This window comes from Podarcis gaigeae (genome assembly GCF_964106915.1).
Source record: "Podarcis gaigeae genome assembly, chromosome: 6".
Taxonomy (NCBI): domain Eukaryota; kingdom Metazoa; phylum Chordata; class Lepidosauria; order Squamata; family Lacertidae; genus Podarcis; species Podarcis gaigeae.
In genome coordinates, this window is record NC_139682.1 from 3,795,548 (window position 1) to 3,820,578 (window position 25,031).

At 51.8% G+C, this 25,031-nt stretch overlaps 2 protein-coding genes across 2 annotated transcripts in view; both read left to right on the top strand.

The window, feature by feature from the left end:
* The first annotated feature begins 768 nt into the window (after positions 1-768).
* Positions 769-25,031, top strand: part of NRSN2 (neurensin 2) — a 44,029-nt gene continuing 19,766 nt past the window's right edge. Inside the window, exon 1 of the mRNA XM_083744751.1 lies at positions 769-814. Within this exon, the coding sequence (XP_083600877.1) occupies positions 784-814 (31 nt within the window). The 5' untranslated portion in view covers positions 769-783. The remainder of the gene's footprint in view (positions 815-25,031) is intronic.
* SOX12 (SRY-box transcription factor 12) lies at positions 5,933-8,415 on the top strand. The gene is made up of 2 exons (XM_083745296.1): positions 5,933-6,068; positions 6,622-8,415. Exon 2 carries the CDS (start codon positions 7,110-7,112, stop codon positions 8,088-8,090), a length of 981 nt encoding a protein of 326 aa, XP_083601422.1. The 5' UTR covers positions 5,933-6,068; positions 6,622-7,109; the 3' UTR covers positions 8,091-8,415.

Here is a 25,031-nt window from a genome sequence, read left to right on the forward strand (position 1 = left end):
TGCCTCTCCAATATTGAGCATGGTGCGGATAATGCCAAGGTTGCAGGTTCGATTCCCGGCTGCATATTCCTGCATTGCAGGGGGTTGGACTGAATGATCATCAGGGTTCCTTCCAACTCTGCAATTCTACGGTTCTAAGGCTGCAGTTGGGAATATTATCGCATTGATGGACCAGAAATGTGCAGGTTGCTAACTCGGTCCCTGTGGGCACAATGGTACCATGGACATCTAACCCAAATTCAAATGTGCCCATAGGCCTAAAATGATGGCACCCCCTGGGTCAGGGGGTCCATCTCGCCCAGCATTTGTTTCCAGCAACACCCAACCCACTGCCTTGTTCATGAGCTTTGCAGGGCCTTTAAAGTGGCAGCCCCCCAAATTCTATAGCAGGGGCCAGTAAACTTTTTCAGCAGTCCACTGTCCCTCAGACCTTGTGGGGGGCCGGGCTATATTTTGAAAAATAAATAAATGAACGAGTTCCTATGCCCCACAAATAACCCAGAGATGCATTTTAAATAAAAGGACACTCATGTAAAAACATGCTGATTCCCAGACCATCTGCAGGCCGGATTTAGAAGGCGATTGGGCCAGATCCGGCCCCCGGGCCTTAGTTTGCCTACCCATGGCATTTGGTATATTGAGGTCTACTGCCACTAAAAGTGGAGGTTCCTCTTTCTTTTGCTGTTTCAAGCACCCTGTGTCCCAGTACTGCTACAACAATCCAGTCTGAGGATGCTGTTTGGGAGACGGATATTATCTGCTGCATTTTGGGGAGAAAACCCAATGGAATGGTGTCAGAACCTGGAAAGAACAGGTAAGGTTTTGTGATTTATACTAGCCTTGCAAAAGAAAAGAATTTGGCTGGCTGGCCTGTTGGTGTGTGTGTGTGTGGGGTGTTTAGTCATTTGAAACACAATGACTCAGAGGGACTCTCAATAGAAGTCTCCTCTGGAGCCATTAACACCCCTCCTTGCTTGGAGACACAGGGCAAGTACGGTAATTTATTTATTTTATTGCTTTTGGCAATAAAGCTTGCAAGGTAGAGGCATTTCACAGGTACTTGGGTGTTGGGGGGTCCCCAGCCATTTCCAGTCCAGGGACACCTTTGGAAATCTGGTGTAGACACCACGAACATACCCATTTCACAGAAGAAAAACTGGCAATGCTCAGAGCCTTCCCCTCCCCAAACAACTAGCAAAACACCTACACTTCCCCCAACGTAGATACAGCACAGGAGAAAAACACACAGACCTCCAGCCCCCCATAAAACAGGTAGCCCTCCCAACTAAACAACTAAAAGAAGCCAAACTCCCTAGTTTTTTTAAAAATGGGAGATGCGGGAAGGGCCTTGGTGGGTGGCAAGAGGATCATCTGAAGATGTCACATTGAGGACCCCAAGCCTAACCTCAGAGGTAGCATGGTGTAGTGGTTAGAGCTTTGTTGTTTAGTTGTGTCCGCCTCTTCGTGACCCCCTGGACCAGAGCACGCCAGGCACTCATGTCTTCCACTGCCTCCCGAAGTTTGGTCCAACTCATGCTGGTAGCTTCGAGAACACTGTCCAACCATCTCGTCCTCTGTTGTCCCCTTCTCCTTGTGCCCTCCATCTTTCCCAACATCAGGGTCTTTCCCAGGGAGTCTTCTCTTCTCATGAGGTGACCAAAGTCTTGGAGTCTCAGCTTCAGGATCTGTCCTTCCAGTGAGCACTCAGGGCTGATTTCCTTCAGAATGAAGAGGTTGGATCTTCTTGCAGTCCATGGCATCCACAAACACGGCCCTCCAGATGTTTGGGGACTACAACTCCCGTTACCCCTAGCTAACAGGACCGGTGGTCAGGGATAATGGGAATTGAAGTCCCAAAACATCCGGAGGGCCAAGTTTGGGGATGCCTGGTTAGAGTGTCCACCTGGGAGACCAGAGTTCGAATCCTCATTCGGACATGAATCAGACTGCGTGACTTTAAGCTAGCCATTGCCTCTCAGCCCAGCCTGCCTCAAAGGGCTGTTGTGGGGCTTAAATGAGGAGAACCATTCAAGTGTCACCTTGATCTCTTTGGGGGGGGGGAAAGGGGGGCATTTAAATGCAAACAAATGAAAATATAAAATAAAATAGAGTCTTATGGATCAAAATCAGCAGCTTTTGCCGCAGTCTGATGGCTGCACAGGTGCTGGGTGACTTTTGTGAACGGAGACAGTGATGGTAAAGGTTGCCGAACTTGAGCTCTTCAATTCTTGGCGCTCTGTTTTTGTCTTAACCAACCCGAGGAACAAAGGAAGCCTGCCTTAAATTAAGGTCATTCTATTTGTCTATCCAAAGGGATGCGGGTGGCGCTGTGGGTTAAACCACAGAACCTAAGACTTGCCCATCAGAAGGTTGGCGGTTCGAATCCCCGCGACGGAGTGAGCTCCCGTTGCTCGGTCCCTGCTCCTGCCCACCAGCAGCTTGAAAGTCCGTCAAAGTGTGAGTAGATAAATAGGTACCACTCCGGCGGGAAGGTAAACGGCGTTTCCGTGCGCTGCTCTGGTTCGCCAGAAGCGGCTTAGTCATGCTGGCCACTTGACCCGGAAGCTGTACGCCGGCTCCCTTGGCCAATAAAGCGAGATAAGCGCCACAACCCCAGAGTCGGCCACGACTGGACCTAATGGTCAGGGGTCCCTTTACCTTTACCTATTTGTCTATCCAGCCCAGGCTCCCTCAACTGGAATGGCTGGAAGAGGGGGCTGATGGGAGTTGTAGTCCACAGCATCCAGAGAGCGCCAGGTTTTGTAGAATTGTAGAGCGGGAAGGACCCCTGCAATGAAGGAATATGCCGCTGTCCCATAAGGGGATCGAACCTGCAACCATGGCATTATCAGTACCATGCTGTAACCAACTGAGCTGTTTCTGTATTGTTTGTTTGTTTGATTGATTGATTTATACCCCACCCTCCCCGGCCAGAGCCGGGCTCAGGGCGGCTAACACCAGTAAAATTACAGTAAAAACATGATGGGGGGGGGGGGAACCAATTAAAATACAGGTTAAAATGCAATTTAAAATGCAGCCTCATTTTAATAGTAGCCCATAGATTAAAACCGTAAGGGGAGGGCAACATAAGGGTCAGACCGAGTCCAAACCAAAGGCCAGGTGGAACAGCTCTGTCTTGCAGGCCCTGCGGAAAGATGTCAAGTCCCGCAGGGCCCTGGTCTCTTGTGACAGCATTCCACCAAGTCGGGGCCAGAGCTGAAAAGGCCCTGACCCTAGTTGAGACCAACCTAACCACCTTGCGACCTGGGAGCTCCAAAGGGCTGTCATTTGTGGCATTTACGTCTCCCCTTTTCCTGCAAGGAGCCCGAGGCAGTTTACATGGTTCTCTCCCCCACTCCTCATTTAATCCTTGCCACAACCCTGCGAGGAAGGGTCGGCTGAGAGGGGCAAGGATTGGCTCAATGTCACCCAGTGAGCTTCGAGTGGGGATTCGAACCCTGGTCTCCCAGGTCGTAGTTTGACACGTTAACCACCACACACCATGCTGCCTTTCCCGTTTCTAGTTTCTGCGGCGAGAATGCTTGAAGAGCAGCGGTTAAGAGCGGGAGCTATGAGTCAGGATGCCTCCACTGGTTTAATAATAATAATAATAATAATAATAATAATAATAATAATAATTTATTTATACCCCACCTATCTGGCTTAGTTTCCCCAGCCACTCTGGGCGGCTTCCAATCAAGTGTTAAAAACAATACAGCATTAAATATTAAAAACTTGCCTAAACAGGGCTGCTTTCAGATGTCTTTTAAAAAGAAGATAGCTGCTTATTTCCTTCACATCTGAAGGGAGGGCGTTCCACAGGGCTGGCGCCACTACCGAGAAGACCCTCTGTCTGGTTCCCTGTAACCTCACTTCTCGCAATGAGGGAACCGCCAGAAGACCCTCGGTGCTGGATCTCAGTGTCCGGGCAGAATGATGGGGGTGGAGACGCTCCTTCAGGTATACTGGACTGAGGCCGTTTAGGGCTTTAAAGGTCAGCACCAACACTTTGAATTGTGCTCAGAAACGTACTGGGAGCCAATGCAGTTCTCTCAGGACCGGTGTTATGTGGTCCCGGCGGCAACTCCCAGTCACCAGTCTAGCTGCTGCATTCTGGATTAATTGCAGTTTCCGGGTCACCTTCAAAGGCAGCCCCACGTAGAGTGCATTGCAGTAGTCCAAGCGGGAGATAACTAGAGCATACACCACTCTGGCCAGACAGTCTGCAGGCAGGTGGGGTCTCATCCTGCGTACCAGATGCAGCTGGTAGACAGCCGCCCTGGACACAGAATTAACCTGTGCCTCCATGGACAGCTGTGAGTCCAAAATGACTCCCAGGTTGCGCACCTGGTCCTTCAGGGACAAAGTTACCCCATTCAGGACCAGGGAATCCTCCACACCTGCCCACCTCCTGTCCCCCCAAAACAGTACTTCTGTCTTGTCAGGATTCAACCTCAATCCATTAGCTGCCATCCATCCTCCAACCGCCTCCAGGCACTCACACAGGACCTTCACCGCCTTCACTGGTTCTGATTTAAAAGAGAGGTAGAGCTGGGTATCATCCGCATACTGATGAACACCCAGCCCTGTATGTTGACATAGGAAGGCCGCTGTCTCTCAGGCACTTTCTACAGCTTGGAGGAATTAATTCTGGCCTTCCTTACTGGGCTGTTGTTAGGATAATGTCAGTTAGAGCAGGGGTAGGCAACCTAAGGCCCGGGGGCCGGATGCAGCCCAATCACCTTCTCAATCCGGCCCGCGAACGGTCCGGCAATCAGTGTTCTTACATGAGTAGAATGTGTCCTTTTATTTAAAATGCATCTCTGGGTTATTTGTGGGGCATAGGAATTTGCTCATATTTCCCCCCAAAATATAGTCCGGCCCCCCACAAGGTCTGAGGTTCAGTGGCCCGGCCCCTTGCTGAAAAAGGTTGCTGACCCCAAATTAGAGTATTTTTGGTTTTTATGGAAGCTGCCCAGAGTGGCTGGGGAGGCCCAGCCAGATGGGCGGGGTATAAATAATAAATTATTATTATTATTATTATTATTATTATTATTATTATTATACGGAGCATTGTGTGCTGAGTGCCTTTATCAATGTGAACTGTAAAGCTTACTAGGAGCATAAGAAGCTGCCTCCTGCTGAGTCAGGCCCTTTGGGCTTCTCAGTATTGTCTACACGGACTGGCAGCAGCTCTCCAGGGTTTCAGGTAGGAGATTCCCCCAGGCATACCTGGAGATTCTGGGGATTAAACCTTAGACCTTCCTTGGAGGTTTTTAAGCAGAGGTTGGATGGTCTTCTGTCCTGGATGCTTTAGCTGAGATTCCCGCATTGCAGGGGGTTGGAACTAGATGACCCTTGGGTCCCTTCTAACTCCAAGTTGGGCTGGGTATAAATAATAGATGATGATGTTTCTATGATTCTGCTTGCAAGATGGATGCTCTGTCCCTGACCTATGGCTCTTCTGAAAGTGCAAGCAGTTTAAAAAATGCCAAATTAGGTCATGCAGGAAAGTGATTGCCACGTGTCACATTGCGGGTTGAATAGACTGACCTGTGGGTGCAGGAAGGATGAGCTAGACGGCCTTTGGCGTCCCCTCGCCTTGTGCCTGTCACAGAATCCTAGCACTAACTCGGGGTCTTGCACTGGGTATAGGAAGGGAGGTTGTTGGCCCCTGACCTGGATTCTGAATCTCCTGTGCCCAGCTGACCAAATGCTATCCTGAAAACTCCCAGGTGTACAGGGACTGCCAACTTTCCCGCTGACCTCTGCAGCTCTGCCTTTTAACACATCTGCAGACATCGTTTTGCAGCAGTTGAAAAGTTGGCATTTGCCCGTGCTGTCTTGGGTTGAGGTTTAAAACACCCTTTTTCTCTCTCTCAATCCATTCCTCCAAACACACACACAAACACAGAGCATATTTGCGCACAATTTCCTGAGGCTGAGGAATCTGAAATATTTTTTGCAAAAGCTCCTTTCTCCTTTCCCTGCAGAAAAAAAACAGCAAACAAACCAGGTTTGCCTGTGAACTTGATGGGAACAGAAAGCCAGACAGTGGCACAGGAAAGGTCTGGCGATTAAGCCTTGGGTCAATCCTGGGGGGGCAAGGAAACAGAGAGAGCGTTGGTGGGGGGTCCGGTCTCAGGTAACAGATATGCTCTGGGTGGGCTGCGGAGGGGGCGGTGGTCTGTTCTTAGGATGGTGGCGGAGGCGAGAAAGTTTTTGACATTCTCTCCAGCAACTCCTTCCCCGTTGCGCCCCTATTGGGGCATGCAAATCCTCCATTCCTGCCCCGCAACCAATGACGTCCCCGGGTGGGCGGGGCTTCCCATTGACAGAATGAGCACCTGGGTGTTTACTCCGAGCGAGCAATGTGTGAGCAGCAGCCCCTAGACTGTGCAGGAGGGGAGGGGCCCGTCTGGGAGGGGGGGAAGAGGAGGAGGAGGAGGAGGGGGCTGTCGGCGGGGATGGGCTATAAGAGAAGGCAGCCGAGAGGAGCCAGCGAGAGGGGTGGGCGTGAGCTGCCTGGCTGGGGAAAGAGAGAGAGAGAGAGGCGTGGAGGGCAGCCGAGGGGCAAAAGACCGAGACCCTCTGCCGTTCCCTTCCTTCCATCATTCTCAGGTCTTGCCTTAGAAGCTCAGCGGCCGAGCAGCGAAGTCGTGACTCTCCTTCGCCTTCCCGAGCGATTCAGCACCCAAAGGGCTCGCCTGCCTGAAGCGGACGTTCAACCACCCCTTCCTGCCCTCCGGCCGGCTTTTCTTGCCAAAGATCACCCCTCTCTCTCTCCCTCTCTCTTTCTTTCTTTCTCTCTCTCCACCGCCGGCCCGGCTCCCTTCGCCGCTCGTCTGGCGCCTGCGGAAGGTGCCACAGCCGAGGTGCCACAACCACTTCTGTCAATTTGCCAGCCAGCTGCTTCAGCGACTGAGTTAAAAGGGGGGTGTGGACGCCCAGGCAGAGCTCGCCGGCAGCCAGGGTGGGCGTGGGGGAAGAGAGAGAGCAGCTCTTGCACCCGGACGAGCGAGCGGCAGATCCGCCCACCCCTCGCCGGATGATGAGAAAATAACCCGGGGCTCAGCGGCGCCTGGAACGTGGAAGACGAGGGGGGCAGGATGGTCCAGCAGAGGAGCGTGCGGAGCCGGGGGTCGGAGGGCAAGCGGGAGGTGTGCCCTAAGGATGCCCTGCTGCTGAAGGATGCCAAAGGGGAGCCGGCCTGGTGCAAGACTCCCAGCGGGCACATCAAACGCCCCATGAACGCCTTCATGGTGTGGTCCCAGAACGAGCGGCGGAAAATCATGGACCAGTGGCCGGACATGCACAATGCTGAGATCTCCAAGCGCCTTGGCCGGCGCTGGCAGCTCCTTCAGGACTCTGAAAAAATCCCCTTTGTCAAGGAGGCAGAACGGCTGCGACTGAAGCACATGGCTGACTACCCAGACTACAAGTACCGACCCAGGAAGAAGGGAAAGGTGGGCACTGCTAAGTCCCGCCCCAGGGTCTCGGTCAAGATCAAGCCCTCCGTCCTCGGGAGGGTGGCGTCCGGCAGAAGGCAGCCCCCCAAGCAGGGTGGCAGCGGCAGCCAGGAGGGACGCTCAACGCCCGAGCTGGATGACGACCCGCTGGAAGCGCGGCTGATGGAGGCGCCTTTTGACGACGGCCCGAAAACTCCCGGCAAAGAGTTTTGGCACGTGCTGCCGGCGAGCGGCGAGAAAGGAGCGTGGGTGGGCAGTTCTGGCGACCCAAAGGACCACGAGGTTGGTGCTGCTGCTGCTGCTGCCGCCAAGCCCTTTTCGGACCAGGTGAGGTCCTCGGAGACCCCTTCCCCAGCGTCCACCCGGTCCCCACTGTCTTCCTTCGCCTCGTCGGACGAAGAGTTTGAAGAAGAGCTCTTGAGTTTCCTGCCCGCCCGAGCCCAGCCGAACACGCCCTGTGGGACGCCGGACTGGTCCGTCTTCGACAAAGACCTGGACCTCTTCCCCCTGGGCGCCACGTCTCACTTTGAGTTCCCGGATTATTGCACCCCGGAGGTGACTGAGATGATCGCTGGGGACTGGCTGATGTCCAGCATCTCAGACTTAGTCTTCACGTACTGAATCCCTTAGCCAGGTAAACTCTCACTTCTCCGCAATCAGGTTGTCTCAAAAAAAGAAAAAGAAACCCAGCTGTTTACATGCAGGAATCAGGTATCTCCATTTTCTTGCCTTGGCTGCATTCAAAGGCGAGCTCTCCATCAGCCCATCCCCCGCTCTGCACACACCCACTTTGCCGGCACCCTCTGGCTTGGCAGGGCTGGCGTGCCGGGGCTGGGCTCCTCATCTCCTCTCGCCCCCCCACGAGCCATGGAGCGATCCGGGCTCAATGCAGTGTGTATTTACCCATGAAATTTGACTGTCTAATCAGGTTTTCCCCCCCCATTGCAAGCCTCTCCAGCCGTCTCCCACCCCCAGCCTCTTCCTCCTCGCAGCTGCTTCCCAGCTCCTCCGCCATCCAAGGCGGAGGTCGCCCCCCCCCCCCAGTTTCCACACCGATCCATTCCTCTCCTCTTCTCCTGCTTGCCCACGCTCCTTCCTTTCGGCTCCTTATTCCTCTTGCAAGCTTCCAATTCTCCACTTTGATTTTGATGCCATTTCAGCGCTTGTCTTGCGGTGGGCAGCTGGGGGTGTGGGGTGTGTGTGGGGGGGGTGTATTCTGTCCTTCGGTTACCTGACACCTGCCCCCCCAAACTGCCCACCCTTTCCCCCTTCTGTTCCATTTTAAATGGCTCCCAGGAAAGAGATCCTCCCCGTTGGATCGCGTCGCGTTCAGAGAGATGTTCAGGAGCATTTTGCCGCCCGTCTTGCACCCAGTGTGGGCAGGGCTTCCGGGTCCTCCTTTCACAATAACTTTTTTGTTTTGTTTTCTTTTCCGCACAAAAACACGCTCCCGAACCGGGTTGGGGAAAAGCACAGCCGGGCGGCGCCCACGTGGTGTTCACGTGGATCCGATGCTCGCACATGCCCTCTTCTCGTGGGCAGCCAGTTCCTGTCACCGACACCCAAAAATGCCACCCTCCCCGATTCCCCCTAGAGGTGCATGCCACGGGCATGAGCCGTGGGTCCCTCCTTCCTCTCGCCTGCTGCATCCAAAGCAGACCAGGGTCTTGTTGGCATCCTTCCCTCCTTGCCACTCCCTCTGTGCTGCCACGTTCCACCCTCTCTGGGTATTGGCCAAGGAGATTGCTAGCGCCAGGGAATCTCTCAGGGTGGGGGTCCCTGGGCCGGGAAGCTCAGGCCCACCTGAGAGGGATAGAGGGCAACACCCCCAACCTCTGGGGGGCCGTGACTTTCACCGAAGGTCAAATCCAGCCTCCCTGCCGGCTGTCGGCAGAGGCTACCCAGCGGCTTCCCTGGCGGAAAGGAGGGTAGTCGACGTCTCGGTGGCTGGCTAGCAGCAAGGAGGTTTTCTGCCTGGGTTGGGTCCCTCTGTGTTGCCAGCGCCTTCCCAGCTCAGGGCAGGGAAATCCCACTGGCTCTGGTGGGCGAGGAGCTCAAGGCATGGCCGGCTCGTTGCAAGGAGGGTACGGCTGGCAAGGGAGCCTTGAAAGCTGCCTGGGAGACACGGCGATGGGCTGTGGTCAGGCAGCGAGGTGGAAGGAGGTCCCTTTGGCAACCGCTCCCAGTGGAAGTAGCAAGGCAGGTCCTGCCCCTTCCACCTGGGGAGGGAAGGCAGGTTTCTTGGCAGGGAAGCGTGCCTCCAACACTGGCATTTTTCGGTGCCTTTTTGGGACAGCCAGATTTGTCCTGTGGTCGCTGGGGAACCAGCACCCATAGCCCCGGCTGAAGCCCCTCCATAGGGAGGAACGTCTAGGGAACTGCTTTGCGCTGAGTCAGACCCTTGGTCAATACTGCCGACACTGACTGCCAATACAGACCCTAGCTGAATACTGCCGACACTGACTGGCAACAGCTCTCCTGGGTGACAGGCAGGGGACGTCCCCTAGCCCTGCTGTGGATGGAACCTGAGACCTTCTGCATGCAAAGCAGCTGTTCTGCCACTGAACTGTGGCCTCTCTTTTTAAAATAAGTCAAGACCCCAGTCCTCATGAGTCTGGATTCCTGATTCGGACACATGTTTCTCTCTCCCAGCCCAGTTTCCAGGGATTAAAACCGAGACCTTCTGCATGCAGAGCAGGTGTTCTGTCCCTGATCTACATCCCCTCTGCAGTAAGCTCCAGGGATTCTAGTTATCTGAGGATACAAATCCATTTCTGCTGGGTCTTGCCCGGAGCTTTGCAGAACTGTGATTCCCAAGCTGTGGCAATTAACCCAGTTCAGCCTTACAGATCGCAAAACTCCAGCTTCACTTTCCCATCCCCAAATACAGGCGTTCCCTGCGCTGCACATTTAAGGTGACTTATGAAAGGGTTACTCCCTCCAGCAAGGAACTCTGGGAATTGTAGTTTTATTCTAGGGCAGCTGGCCGGAGCTGAGGGGAGTTGTGGTCTGCTGTACATACAGCATGTGGAGGTTTTATGCCTGGGGGGAGAGGCTGCTTAGGGGACGGCAGGCCTAGATGAGGAAATTGGAGTTGAAACTTGACTTAACGCCTGGAAGGCATTGTAAACCACATTTTGGACCTCTTTGGGCACGCTTGTTAAATTTGTGCATGTTTCTGGTTAGGGGAGAGCACAGCATTTGCCAGCCAAATGGACATTCTGACCGGCATTAAGTGTTACATTCGCATTTATAGAATCAGAACTGTAGAGTGGGAAGGGACCCAGGGGTCATCTAGTCCAACCCCAGCAATGCAGGAATCGCAGCTCATTATTGCAAAGTGCGTGGGGCATGATTTAAACTTTATGTGTGCAACTGGCTGGAGCGTGGAAACCTCCACGGGGAGCAAAAGCTCCAGCAGTTGTTTTCTCAGGTGGTGCTCAGAGAACTGGGAGTTGTAGTCCACAACACCTGGAGGGCGCCAAGTTGGGGAATGTTGCAGGAAAATGCCATTCATGGAATCAGCCGCTTGCCGTTGGTCTGGTTTACAAATTGTACAGGACCTGCCACCCGCCTGGCAAATGGGCTTTCTCCAAAAGGGCTTCTCCCTCTGCAAGGGATCATAGAATGGTAGAGTTGGCTGGGGGATCTGATGGTCATCTACTCCAACCCGCTGCAAGGCAGGAATCTCCCTCAAGCACGGCACTTGAGGAGGCATCCGCCTGCAATTCGGGAGCCTGTGTTCAGGGATAAATTGCGCCAATGGATGAGCAACTTTTGGGCAGCTGGGAGGGTAAGGAAAGGCAGAAGCTGTTGCCCTCCACAGCTGCCTCACTCTGTTACTCTCTGCAAGGCACTAGGGCACCCAGAAACACCATGCGCAAATGCGAATGAACATGCACAGCAAGGGGTTGGGCTAGATGACCTTTGGTGTCCCTTGCAGCCCCGTGAGGCAGAATCCACCAGCGCATTTTTCTGCTCGGGTCTCATTTATGTGGGAACAAAGGAAGCTGCCCTATACTGAGTCAGACCTTGAGGCCATCTGCCTCAGTATAGCCTGCACTGACTGGCAGCTCAGAAATGTATTATGGGGGCAGGAACACAATTGCTGAACCCTGGCACTGAAAGCAGAGGCAGGGCCTTATCTGTGGCTGAAATTCAGCCACCGATTGTTGCCTTTGCAGGATCCCAGACCTCTTCTTGTCTCTCTGCACCCCTCAAAACAGCTGAGCCTAGCTTTCAGGGCTGTTTTTTTATATATATACAAAAAAATTCCTTCCCTAGAGCACTCTTCATTCCCCGTTTATTTTAGACACAGAGAGTTTTGCTAATTATATTTGCTCATCTTAGAAAGCCCCCTCGCATTCCCAGAGCTCTGGGAACTCCCAAAGGACTACTGCTGCGCTTGGGGCAATCCCTTTATCCTCATCTGGACACCACCAGAAATCACAGAATCGTAGAATCTTGGGAGTTTGAAGGGACCCCAGTGGTCATCTAGTCCAACCCACTACAATGCAGGAATCTCAGCTAAAGCATCCCTGACAGATGGCCACCTGACCTCTCCTTAAAAGCCTCGGAGGATGGAGATATTTTTGATGAACTGCAAAATATCATTCGGATGCTAGATTGTCTGAATGTTACTTGCAGGTTTAAAGGTGGCTGTTCTGCTTTGTCCTGGCTCTCTGCAGGAGAGCTCTGGATCTGCCAAGTGATTATCTCGCCTCCCACCCAGGAGTTTTGCGACGGCATGTGTGGTTCTTCTTTCTCCTGTTTTATCGCCGCACAACAACCCTGTGAGGTAGGAAATAATAATAATAATAATAATAATAATAATAATAATAACCCCTCTGGCTGGGTTTCCCTAGCCACTCTGGGCGGCTTCCAACAAAGTATTAAAATACAATAGTCCGTTAAGCACTGAAAGCTTCCCTAATCAGGGCTGCCTTCAGATGTCTTCTAAAAGTCGGGTAGTTGTTCTTCTCTTTGACATCTGGTGGGAGGGCGTTCCACAGGGAGGGTGCCACCACCGAGAAGGTCCTCTGCCTGGTTCCCTGTAACTTGACTTCTCGCAGTGAGGGAACTGCCAGAAGGCCCTTGGAGCTGGACCTCAGTGTCCGGGTAGAACGATGGGGGTGGAGACGCTCCTTCAGGTATACTGGACTGAGGCCGTTTAGGGCTTTAAAAGTCAGCACCAATACTTTGAATTGTGCAGCCCTGTTTAGGGAAGCTTTTAATGTTTAATAGGTTATTGTATTTTAGTGTTCTGTTGGAAGCCGCCCAGAGTGGCTGGGGAAACCCAGCCAGATGGGCGGGGTATGAATAATTTATTATTATTATTATTATTATTATTATTATTATTATTATTGACTTGTCTTGGCCAGGATTTGCATTTGAGTCCCCTTTAATTACTGCTCTGGATTTCATTCACCTGGCTAGTGCATGTGCAAAGCCAGATTGCAGTCTCTGCAGCTGTCCGTTTCCCTATTGCATTGCGATTCCTGCATTGAAAGGGGGTTGGACTAGATGACCACTGGGGTCCCTCCCAACTCTAAAGTTCTGCTATTCTGGGGATGGACCTTGCTGCCTGAACGGCACAAAGGCCTCCACTCCCGAGGTTGCAGTGTGAGTGGTGGAGCCACGCCTGAGAGATGCATTCCAGGGTCCTTGCATCCTCCGTGGGGATGCTGGGGTCCGTGGACCCTTCGTGACACAGCCCCGTAGGGGGCAGTTGTGGAGTTGCCAAGATCCTCTCCTGTGGGTCCGATTCCCCCATCGCTGCCCCCATATGCTCCTCCGTGCCTGGTCTGCATGCCAAAGTTCAATCTCTGGTGCCCTCCGTTTAAAAAAGGACTCGATGGCAGGTGATGGGGAAGACTCTGGAGAGGGTCCTAGCTGAGGGGTACAGCGTTTGCCCTGCGTGCAGAAGGTCGCCAGGTTCAGTCCCCAAAAGCATCTTCAGGTAGGGAGAGGCTGAAATCTCTGGAGAGCAGCTGCCAGTCAGTGTGGACAGTAATGGTCTAGATTGACCAATGGTCTGATACAAGACAACTTCCTTCTTGTGTGTGTTCCTACAAGAGCTGCGCCAGCCTAGATGTGCCCATAGCTTGACCCACGATCAGGCCATTGCCCATGTTCGTTTAGACGCCAGAATCTGTTCTGAGAATGGAGAGCCAATCCCCGTATCGCGCTGCCCCATAAAGGCGCCACTGTGACAGCCGGTTGAAGAGTTGGCAGTCCTTCTGGTTTCCCCCGGTGTTGGTGAGAAATCCAGAGATGACGCGGTTGCACAAATTGCATGCGCTGCGGTGACCGTTACGGCCTTCTGCATGCAGAGCAGGAGCTTAGAGGGAAGGCTTTGAGTGCAGAAGGTTGCAGGTTTAAACCTCCAGGTTGTGCTGGGAAAATCTCCGGCCCAAGCTCAACCAGGGAGATGACTGTGAAGTACGTATTCCATTTCAGCCCACGTTCTTCTGGGATGGAGCTGCACCACTGGGATCTTGAACCCGAGTCCCACCTGCTATTTCCTTCCCAGAAACAGGGAGCCGTGCCAAATGTCATACGGAGAGGTTTTGGGACTGACGAACACTTGATTTCTACCCGGAAGCCCTGCCACCACTTCCTCACCCAGGGTGGCGCAGAAAGCACTCTGCCCATGCTTCAAGCTACTCATGTCTTTCGTCACGTGTCTCGAGGCAAAGCCCTGGCTAGGAAACTTTGACGTTCAGGGCCCTCTGGTTGGCGCTTCGCCCGTGCCAAGGAGAGCCTCGGGTGTCGAGAACTCTGGTTTTCTCAAAGCAGGGGACAGTGGGGTGCAGAATCCGGCCCCACGCAGAAAACCCTCCACCATGCCAGCTCCTCCGAAATCTTTGCCAGTGTCTGCTCCCCGAAAAAAACCCTTATTTTTTTTTGGTCTCGCGCCCGTCCTCAGTTCGGACGGGCGTTTCTCTCGCCTTGCCCGCATGGGCCTCCTACCCCATGCCCATGGGGACCAGCCTGGCCTCAAGTGCTACTCAAGAGTTTACAAATGTTTTCAGGCAAAAATAAATAAAGATAGAAAACCTTCCTCAGGACCCAGAGTCCGGCAGGATCAAAACCTGCTGTGTCTCTGACTACAACCCCGGGGAGGCCGGGGAGGTGGTCCGTAAGCCGACTGCCCACCTGCCCGCCGCCCTTCCTTCTGACTTCCAAGCACAAACTCTCTCTCTCCAATGCTTCCTCTTGCCCTGACTCTCTCTCGGAGCAGTTTATATGATTTTTCTCTCTCTCTTTCTCGGGTTGGGGTGGGTTGGGGTGTTGTGTCTGTAAGGGGGAGAACGTAAAAATAAAAAATGGTGCTCAGTGGTGAATTCACACGAAGAAGAAGAAGAAATGTGTGCGATGTTAGTGCATTAGAGATGTCTGGAGCTTGCTTCTCTTCCCCTCCGGTTCCTTTCCGCTGTGAATAACCTCTTTCCCCCCCCCCTTCCTCCGCAGTCCTGCCGCCTGTAATTTTGCTTCCGTGGGTGTGCGTGCGTGGGTGTGTGGTTTGTTGAAGACTTAAAAATAAAATATTATAATAATTAAAAAAAAAAACTCTTTCTCAGGTACAAACTCCACAGATTGTGGCCAGCAGAGGGCCTGGGGAGGGGGGGGCTGCACCCCCCCACCCACCCCTTTCTTCTAAACCTCTCCCAATGCTTGACAGTTTTTCTCCGCAGGTGCAGCAACAGAATGAATAATAATAATAATGGTGATGATTAATGATGATGATGATGATGATGATAATGATCACGTCCCACCTGCAAAGTGGTGCTAGAAAGCGCTGTTGGGTTTCCTTCTTGGTAAATGTCGTGTTAGTAGTGACCGTCGTCTTGGAAGAAGAAGAAAAATAGGCTTGTAGAATTTTTTTTGAAAAGGGGGACGTTAACGGCACTTGAGCCATCCGTGTGGTTCTGCGGCTAGCTCGGGAAATGTTGAAATGGTGGTTGTAACCCTGGAATAAAGTGTGTTCTTGGTCTGGAGCTCTGCTGTGTCGGCTGTTGATTATTTTTTTTTAATGATTTTATCATTTATTAAATGGGATGGTTGAATTTACTTGCTTTCCTCACAATCGGCTGTGTCCGAAGTGGCTTGCAGCCAAAAAAAACCACATCAAATTATACGAAATGCATTGCATGTCAGCCTATTCAGAAATGACCAGGAATCAACAGTTTGGGAAACACAGAATAAATTCAGTATTGCAACATCAATCTAGGCTTACAAACACAAAGCAAAACAAAGAGTTAAGCGACTTTAAAGGTTTCGTTAAGGGTCTTGCAAACCAAGGAGTTTTGCTTTAATGCAGTGCAGAGGGGAGAGCTACAGGACAGGCAGCGGGCTCCCCTTGCCCTACTCTAGAGGAGGCTGATGGCAGCAGAAGGCAAATGTCCGGGAGGGAAATGATGGCAAGTCTCTCCCCCAGCAGCCTGGAAGCACCAGCTGCTGCTGCTGCAGGACTTATTGTAACGCAACACAAATTGCAAAAAAAATGAAACCCACATAGATGCATTAAAACCGGAGGGCAGGGAAGGAAACACATTAAAAACTTCACACCCAGTTCTAAAAGGCCACAGGTAGTTAAAAGGCCAAAGTCCTGGTTATAGAGGAAAGGCTTTGCCTGGTGCCTAAAGCGATATTATGATGGCTTCAGGCGAGAGCGTCCCTGGAGAAACATGGAGCCACCACCGAACAGGCCTGTTCTTGTGTTGCCACAATTTTCACGATTGCTGGTTTTCGTCCGAAGAGCGAAGGGAAGGGGACGTTGACCTTCTGCTCCCTCGCCAATTTTATCTTCCCGACAGTCCGGCCAAGTAGACTAGCCCTGGTTGTCCCTCAAGCTCTTGGGGGGCCAGGGAGCACATTTGGAAATCTTAAGGAACTGCCATGGACACCGCAGAATACATATTTCACAGAAGGAAACTGACAGTGCTCATGTAAAATACCCTGACAGGTAAGAATAATAATTAAAAATTGGGTGGTTCCACACGCTGCCGTGCCCCCCCACCCATGTATAGGCGACCCCATCAACAACAACAGCTACCACTTTGAGTAATGGAGGTAACGTGTCTCTGAATTCCAGGAGCATCTGGGCAGCTCCTGTGAGAAGAGGGTGCTGGACCAGATGTGCCCCCTTGGGCCTGATGCGGCAAGCAAGCTCTCCTTTATTTATTTATTTTATTTTATTTTATTTATTGAATTTATAAACCACCCTATATACCGTCTCAGGGCGGTTCACAGAAAAGATCACAATATATAAAATCAAAATAAAAGCAATAACCCAGTAACACCGTCCCCCCCCCAAAAAAAACAGCCACATTCTAAAAGGGTGTTGGTCACTCAAAGGCCTGGTTGAAAAAGGAACGTTGTTGCCTGGCCCCTAAAGGTGTATAATGGAAGCGCCAGGCGAACTTCCCTGGGGAGAGCATTCCACAGACGGGGAGCCACTGCAGAGAAGGCCCTGCTCTCGTGTCGCCACCCTCCGCACCTCTCGAGGAGGAGGCACACGAAGGAGTGTTGGGAGTTTCATTCCTCCGCGTTGCAGTTGTGTGGGATTGCTACATATCACACCACTGATTATCTGTGATTGATGTACCAAAAAGGAGGGCCTCAGAAGGTGATCGGAGGGTCCGGGTAGGTTCATATGGAAAGAGGAGGTCCTTGAGGTATTGCGGCCCTGGGCCGTTTAAGGCTTTATAGCTCAAAACCAGCATTTTAATTGGGCCCAGAAACTAATTGGTAGCCAGTGCAGCGGGACCAGGATCGGTGTAATATGCTCAGACTTGCTCTGGTGAGCAACCTGGCCGCTGAATTTGGCACTAACTGAAATTTCCAAACTGTCTTCCTATGTATAACGCATTGCAGTAATCTAACCTTGAAGTTACCAGAGCATAGAGGACAGTAGTTAGGCTACCCCTGTCCAGATAGGGGCGTCGCTGGGCCACCAGTTGAAGCTGATGGAAGGCACTCCTTATCATAAAAGGTAAAGGGACCCCTGACCATTAGGTCCAGTCGTGGCCGACTCTGGGGTTGCAGTGCTCATCTCGCTTTATTGGACAAGGGAGCCGGCATACAGCTTCTGGGTCATGTGGCCAGCATGACTAAGCTGCTTCTGGCGAACCAGAGCAGCGCACAGAAACGCCGTTTACCTTCCCACCGGAGCGGTACCTATTTATCTACTTTGATGTGCTTTCGAACTGCTAGGTTGGCAGGAGCAGGGACCGAGCAACAGGAGCTCACCCCGTCACGGGGATTCGAACCGCCGACCTTCTGATCGGCAAGCTCTAGGCTCTGTGGTTTAACCCACAGCATAGAATGGTATAATTGTTGAGTTGAAAGGAACCATAAGCATCTGTCTCCAACCCCCTGCAATGCAGGAATCTTTTGCCCAACACGGGACTCGAATTCACGACCCGGAGTCCCGTGTTCTTATCAAGTGAACTCCCGTTCTTATGTGTTTATGCAAATCCACAGAGGAAAGAGCTATCAATGGTTAATATCCACAATGGCCGTGTCTCAGGCAGTATCGCTGGGAATCTCAAGTCGGGAGAGCGCACATCTTATTTCGAATGAATATGTGTAAATGAAAATGAAAATATCAAATGCTGTGGAACAGTGTGACTACATTATTACGTGAGCACTGTCCCACGGTATTTGATATTTTCATTTACATACATTCATTCAAAATAAGATGGGTTTGTGAAGCAATTCTATATCCTCCCACCACACTGACAAAGAATTCTACGAAACAGTAGTCAATATCCGGAATGACTGTTCAGTGTTGGACATCATATTTGCTGAATACACAAAGCTTCACAGCTTGTCTTTCATTGTACAAAGTCTGGTACCTCGCTTCATTTAAAGATTTCCAGAGACTTTGAGAGTAAAGATTTCATTTTGGACTTGTTACGGTTTGAAGGAATTCTATAAAAGATTGTTTATTGCATAGGTACATGGTCATCGTGTTGCCTAGACATTGCTGACGTTCTCTTTGCAACACAGGGGCTTGTTTGGGCAATGTAAGAACAGGATCGTTGAGGACGCAAGCTTTAGTCTGACCCAGCAGAGACCAGTTCACAACACTACCCCCCTTCCACCGCCTGCAACGAGCCCACAGATTTGTCAACGGAACCTACGATCCCTGCTATTATTTGTTATTATTATTTGCTAAATTTATAAAACCACCTTCACCCGAAGATCCCTGGGCAGTTCACAGCATAAAAACGCAAGATAAGGACATAAAAGACATAGTAAAAAATAAGAACCGAAAAGAAAGTAATAATTTCCCCTCCATCAAACACATATAAAAGGCTGTAGGATATGAATCAACCAAAGACCTGTTTGAAGAGGAAGGTTTTTACAGTGAAGGCGCCAAGCAGGCTTCCCTAGGGAGAGCATTCCACAAATGGAGCCACTGAAGAAAAGGCCCCGTTCTCGTGTTGCCACCCTCCGGACTTCTCATGGAGGAGGCAAATGGAGAAGGGCTTTGGATGATGATCTCAGGGTCCGAGAAGGTTCACATGGGGAGAGTAGCCACTGATAGCCCATGAATTTGACCAGTCCTCTTTTAAAGCCTTCAAGTGAAGGGTCCTAGGGTTTAATGTGATTAAATCTGCTCAGAACAATGAAGTTGAATCAATGACAGGGTGAGGAGGGGGGAATCTGTAGCCCCTTCCTCCAGACGCTGATGGACTACAACTCCCATCATCCCCCTGACCATGAGCCCAGCTGGATGGGGCTGAGAGAGCTTCACGTCTAACAACCCCCCAGAGGCACCACTGGTTCCCCACCAGCTGCTTTAGGGTGTGAAGAGGGCTCACACCTAAAATATAAATAAAGCATATCTTAATTTGTGCATTTATTATACACCATTGCATTTACACCCCTCTTTCCCTCCATGGAGCCCAAGGCAGCCTCTGCAATTCTCCTCGTCCCCATTTTATCTTCACAGCAACCCTGTGGGGTAGGACAGGCTGAAAAAAAGAGCTGCAAGGTCAGGTCTTGCTAGCAGAGTTCCCAGAGGAATCGGGTCGGCTGGACTAGACGGGCCATCTGTTCTGACAGCGGCCGGCCGGACGCCTCTGGGAAGTCCACAGGCAGGGCCCGAGTGCGAGAGCCGCGCTCTCCCCAGGCTGCCTCCTGCAGTGAAGGGAGAATGCTGTCCTCGAGGATAGTAGTAGCCGACACGAGAGAGACTTACCCCCCAGGAATCGGTCAAAGATTGGCTCCCTTAAGAACAGCCAGAGAGAGTTAGGTCCAGTCGTGACCGACTCTGGGGTTGCGGCGCTCATCTCGCTTTATTGGCCGAGGGAGCCAACGTACAGCTTCCGGGTCATGTGGCAGCATAACTAAGCGGCTTCTGGCGAACCAGAGCAGCGCATGGAAATGCTGTTTACCTTCCCGCCGGAGTGGTACCTATTTATCTACTTGCACTTTGACGTGCTTTTGAACTGCTAGATTGGCAGGAGCAGGGACTAAGCAATGGGAGCTCACCCTGTCGCGGGGATTCGAACCACCGACCTTCTGATCGGCAAGTCCTAGTGGGGTAAACCACAGAGCCACCCGCGTCCCTAGGGGATCCCTAGCACTCCCCTTAATATTGCACCCCCAGATCTAGCTAGAAGCTCCTTTCAGTCAAACCCTAAGCTCTCCTCTCTCTCTGCGAGACACACAGTGCATTGACATGAGATTCCACCACTGAGTGCCTTTGCCAAAAGCCCTGACCGCTCAATTCACAGCAGATCACAGAATGATGGAGTGGAAAGGGACCTGAAGATCATCTAGCCCAACCCTCTGCAATTGGAAGAGATCTCAGTACATGGTTCCCCATCCAGTTTGAAACAAGACCAGACCCTAATAATAATAATAATAATAATAATAATAATTTATTTATACCCCGCCCATCTGGCTGGGCTTCCCCAGCCACTCTGGGTGGCTTCCCAAAAAATATAAAAATACCGTAATGCATCAAACATTAAAAGCTTCCCTAAACAGGGCTGCCTTCAGTTGTCTTCTAAAAGTCTCATAGTTGTTTTTCTCTTTGACATCTGGTGGGAGGGCATTCCACAGGGCGGGTGCCACCACTGAGAAGGCCCTCTGCCTGGTTCCCTGTAACTTGGCTTCTTGAAGTGAAGGGACCGCCAGAAGGCCCTCGGCACTGGACCTCAGTGTCCGGGCAGAATGATGGGGGTGGAGACACTCCTTCAGGTATACTGGGCCAAGGCCGTTTAGGGCTTTAAAGGTCAGCACCAACACTTTGAATTGTGCTCAGAAATGTACTGGGAGCCAATGTAGGTCTTTCAAGACCATGGTCCCAATGGCCACTCCGTCACTAGTCTAGCTGCCGCATTCTGGATTAGTTGCAGTTTCCGGGTCACCTTCAAAGGTAGCCCCATGTAGAGCGCATTGCAGTAGTCCAAGCGAGAGATAAGCAGAGCATGCACCACTCTGGTGAGAGTCTGCGGGCAGGTAGGGTCTCAGCCAAGTTCACGGATGAGACTAGGAACCACGAAAGCAATTTGGAGCGTCCTGGCTCAGAGGCGACACAGGTGACGGCAGACTTGGAGACGAAATGGAGCAACTGAACAACAGGAGGGAGGTGCTGGCCTGCTCAGTGGAACCCCTGTGCTTTGCAAGGCTTTTTCTTTTTTGTAAAGATCAATCAATCAATCAATCAATCAACCAACCAACCCCTTCCAAAACCTAGACGGGGTAGTGCCCCTGCAAGCACTCTGATGAGGATGCACCCTGCTCAGTATCCAGCAAAGCTGAGTGTCATTTGGAAAAGAAAAATAGAAAATGGGGTGGGAGCACAAGTTGAACATGCTGGATCAGGCCCATGGCCTCCCTAGTCCAGCATCCTGTTCTCACACTCGCCAGCCAGATTATTCTTCCAGGAATTCATCAAACAAGATTATTCTCTTTCTTATTTTAGTCACACAACCATTCCAGGTGCAGAAACTAATTTGGAAATACGGGCAGAGCGTCAGTGACCAGGTTTATTTAACCCACTCTCTTGGAGATTAAAAAAAAGGTGCCCACATTCACTGTTTTTATTTCCTTGAGGAATCCGAGGCAGAACCCCCAAAGCAACACATTCCGGCTCCCGATTTTGGAAGATTTCCCCTAGAAAATGGTTGCCAGAGTCCGAGCATCTTCCTTGGGCTCTGCCGACAGCATCTCGGTGACATCACCAGCATCCCCACAAGGATGCTGTCTCCACGGCAACAGGGCGGTGGTGTCCTCGGCCCTGTTGACTCCTGACAACTGCACTGATCCGCAGCCAACAGGCAAACGGGCCCCGGAAGGGCTGGGATCATCCTGGCTCTTTGCACAGCCAAACAAACCCCTGCGTGCGGGAACGAGGGAGCCAGCCCAATCCCCTTAGCCCTAGAAAGCAAGCCCACCAGCGGATTAAGCTGGGCAGCTGGTCCCCTTGTTTGTGTGGCTTATTAAGGACTATCACACCAGGCAGGGCAAAGCGGATTGGGCAAACTGCATGGCAAATGGCAGCCTTGAGATGCGCGGCCTAATCCCACAGCTCCGATCCTGTTACGAGAGAGACAGAGGCTCACGACAACACACAGCATCCAAATCTAGACCAAGATGCCTCTGTTTCCATCACCTTGAACCTCTGCCTTGTCTCCAGGGCTCTGCGTGCCCATAGTGTCGTCTTCCACCTTGTTGTCAAGGTGGCAGCGAGGAGCGCAGCTCCCGGTTGGACCAACCATATCCCCCGCCTGATCCCAGAGGTGCTTGGAGCGAAGTAGGATGAGTCACTCCCAATAGCTTTCCCAAAAATTCACCTCCGCTGTTCCTTTCCTCCTTCTCTTCTTCCCCTAAATCTGCTGAAAAATATCCTCTCCAACATTTCTCCGATGAAATTTTACTATTTATACCCCACACATCTTACTGGGTTGCCCCAGCCCCTCTGGGCAGCGTCCAACATATATAAAAACAAAATAAAACATTAAACATTTTGTAAAAAACTTCCCTAGGGACGCGGGTGGCGCTGTGGGTTAAACCACAGAGCCTAGGGCTTGCCGATCAGAAGGTCGGCGGTTCGAATCCCTGCGACGGGATGAGCTCCTGTTGCTCGGTCCCTGCTCCTGCTAACCTAGCAGTTTGTCAAAGTGCAAGTAGATAAATAGGTACAGTGGTACCTCGGGATGTGAACGGGATCCGTTCCGGAGCTCCATTTGCATCCCGAACAGAACGCAAGACGTTACAGCGCGTCCGCGCGTGCGTGGGTCGTGTTTCGCCGCTTCTGCGCATGCGCGCGACGTCATTTTGAGCGTCTGCGCATGTGTGAGCGGCGAAACCCAGAAGTAACTACCAGGTTGCCGCAGAGTGCAACTTGAACGTGCTCAACCCAAAGCACATTCAACTTGAGGTATGACTGTACCGCTCCGGTGGGAAGGTAAACGGCATTTCTGTGCGCTGCTCTGGTTTGCCAGAAGCGGCTTAGTCATGCTGGCCACATGACCCGGAAGCTGTACGCCGGCTCCCTCGGCCAGTAAAGCGAGATGAGCGCCACAACCCCAGAGTCGGCCACGACTGGACCTAATGGTCAGGGGTTCCTTTACCTTTACCTGCAGATACCAAGCATTGGGCCTGGATCCTTCTGCATTCCAAACAGCTGCTCCTGTCACTGAGCCACAGCCTTCCCGGCATGCTTGCAAACTCTGCAGGAGAGCCAGGAGACCGGCAGGTGGCTGGCAACTTGTTCCCATGGCACCTGTGGATGGAATCTGCCACTCGGTGCCTCGGTCCCTTCCCCTGGACCAATCAGCTGCCCTGCGGAGGAATGGGCACAGGGTACCAGCAAGAGGTGCGCTGTTGCTAGGACCAAGCGCTTGGCTTCGCTGAGGCACCCTGGCAACAAGCCACACCTTCCCTCTCTCCCGACAACAGGCGTATCCTGGCAACAGGGAAGCTGGCACTCTCTCCTCGCCAGCTCTCCCTCCGCAGCATCAGCATCCCAGCAACAGAGCATCTCGGCCGTTTCCTAGCAACGGAAAGGCAGACTCCAAAGGCCGCTGTTGCTGGCCCAGTGATGCAGACAGTGTCTGGATTGGACAAATGCTCTGGAAGTCTTCCATTCACCCTGGGATCTGGATCGATTGAAAGCAACCCGGAAACTGTGGAGGGAGACAGGTGTGCATGCACGCGGTTGTGCGAGGGGGCTAGGGGTCATCTTTCCCCAACCTGGTGCCTTCTAGATCAGGGGTGAGCAAACTTTTTCAGCAGGGGGCCGGTCCACTGTCCCTTAGACCTTGTGGGGGGCCAGACGATAATGAGGGGGGGGGAGATGAACGGATTCCTATGCCCGACAAATAACCCAGAGATGCATTCTTAAATAAAACCACACATTCTACTAATGTAAAAACACCAGCAGGCCCCACAAATAACCCAGAAATGCATTTTAAATAAAAGGACACATTCTACTCATGCAAAAACGCGTCTGTGGGCTGGATTTAGAAGGCAATTGGGCTGGATCTGGCCCCCGGGCCTTAGTTTGCCTACCCATGTTCTAGATGTTGCTTGACTCCCATGACCCCCAGCCAGCAGGACCATTGATCAGGGATGATGGGCATTGCAGGGGGTAAAAACATCTGGAGGGCAGCAGGTCTGCAAAAAATATGCTTTAGCATATTTCCTAAATGGTGCAATCTGGAAACAAGGAATGCTGGAAGATTCGAGATAGATAAGAGATAGCACTTCTTAATGCAGTGCACAAGGAGAAGGGGACGACAGAGGACGAGATGGTTGGACAGTGTTCTCGAAGCTACAAACATGAGTCTGACCAAACTGCGGGAGGCAGTGGAAGACAGGAGTGCCTGGTGTGCTCTGGTCCAGGGGGTCACGAAGAGTCGGACACGACTAAACGACTAAACAGCAATAACAACAATGCAGTGCATAGTTGAACTATGGAACTCATTGCCACAGGAGGCAGGGATGGTCAGCAAATTAGGCGGCTTTCAAATATAGCTGGACAAATTCGTGGAATGTAAATCCACCAATAGCTACCACCCAAGGTGGCTGTGTTCTGCCTCTCCATCTGCAGGCAGTCAGGCTTCCAGAACATCTATGTGGGGTCAGGAACAGCCCCGGATTTTCAGAAGATGCCCTAGTTTCTGATTTTACTCTGGAATGTCCCGCTTTTCCATAGGACATTCCTACTTTCATCGGAGAAATTTTGGAGGGTATGGAGTTAAGCGACCTCCGAGCCAAGAAGATAAGTAACTCTACAACATGGGTAGGAAAACTAAGGCCTGGGGGCCGGATCCAGCCCAATCACCTTCTCAATCCAGCCGGCAGATGGTCCGGGAATCAGTGTGTTTTTACATGAGTAGAATGTGCCCTTTTATTTAAAATGCATCTCTGGGTTATTTGTGGAGCACAGAAATTTGTTCATTATTATTTTATCAAAATATAGTCCGGCCCCCCACAAGGTCTGAGGGACAGTGGACTGGCCCCCTGCTGAAAAGGTTTGCTGACCCCTGCTCTACAACCTTTAGAAGACAAATGAAGGCATCAATGTACAGA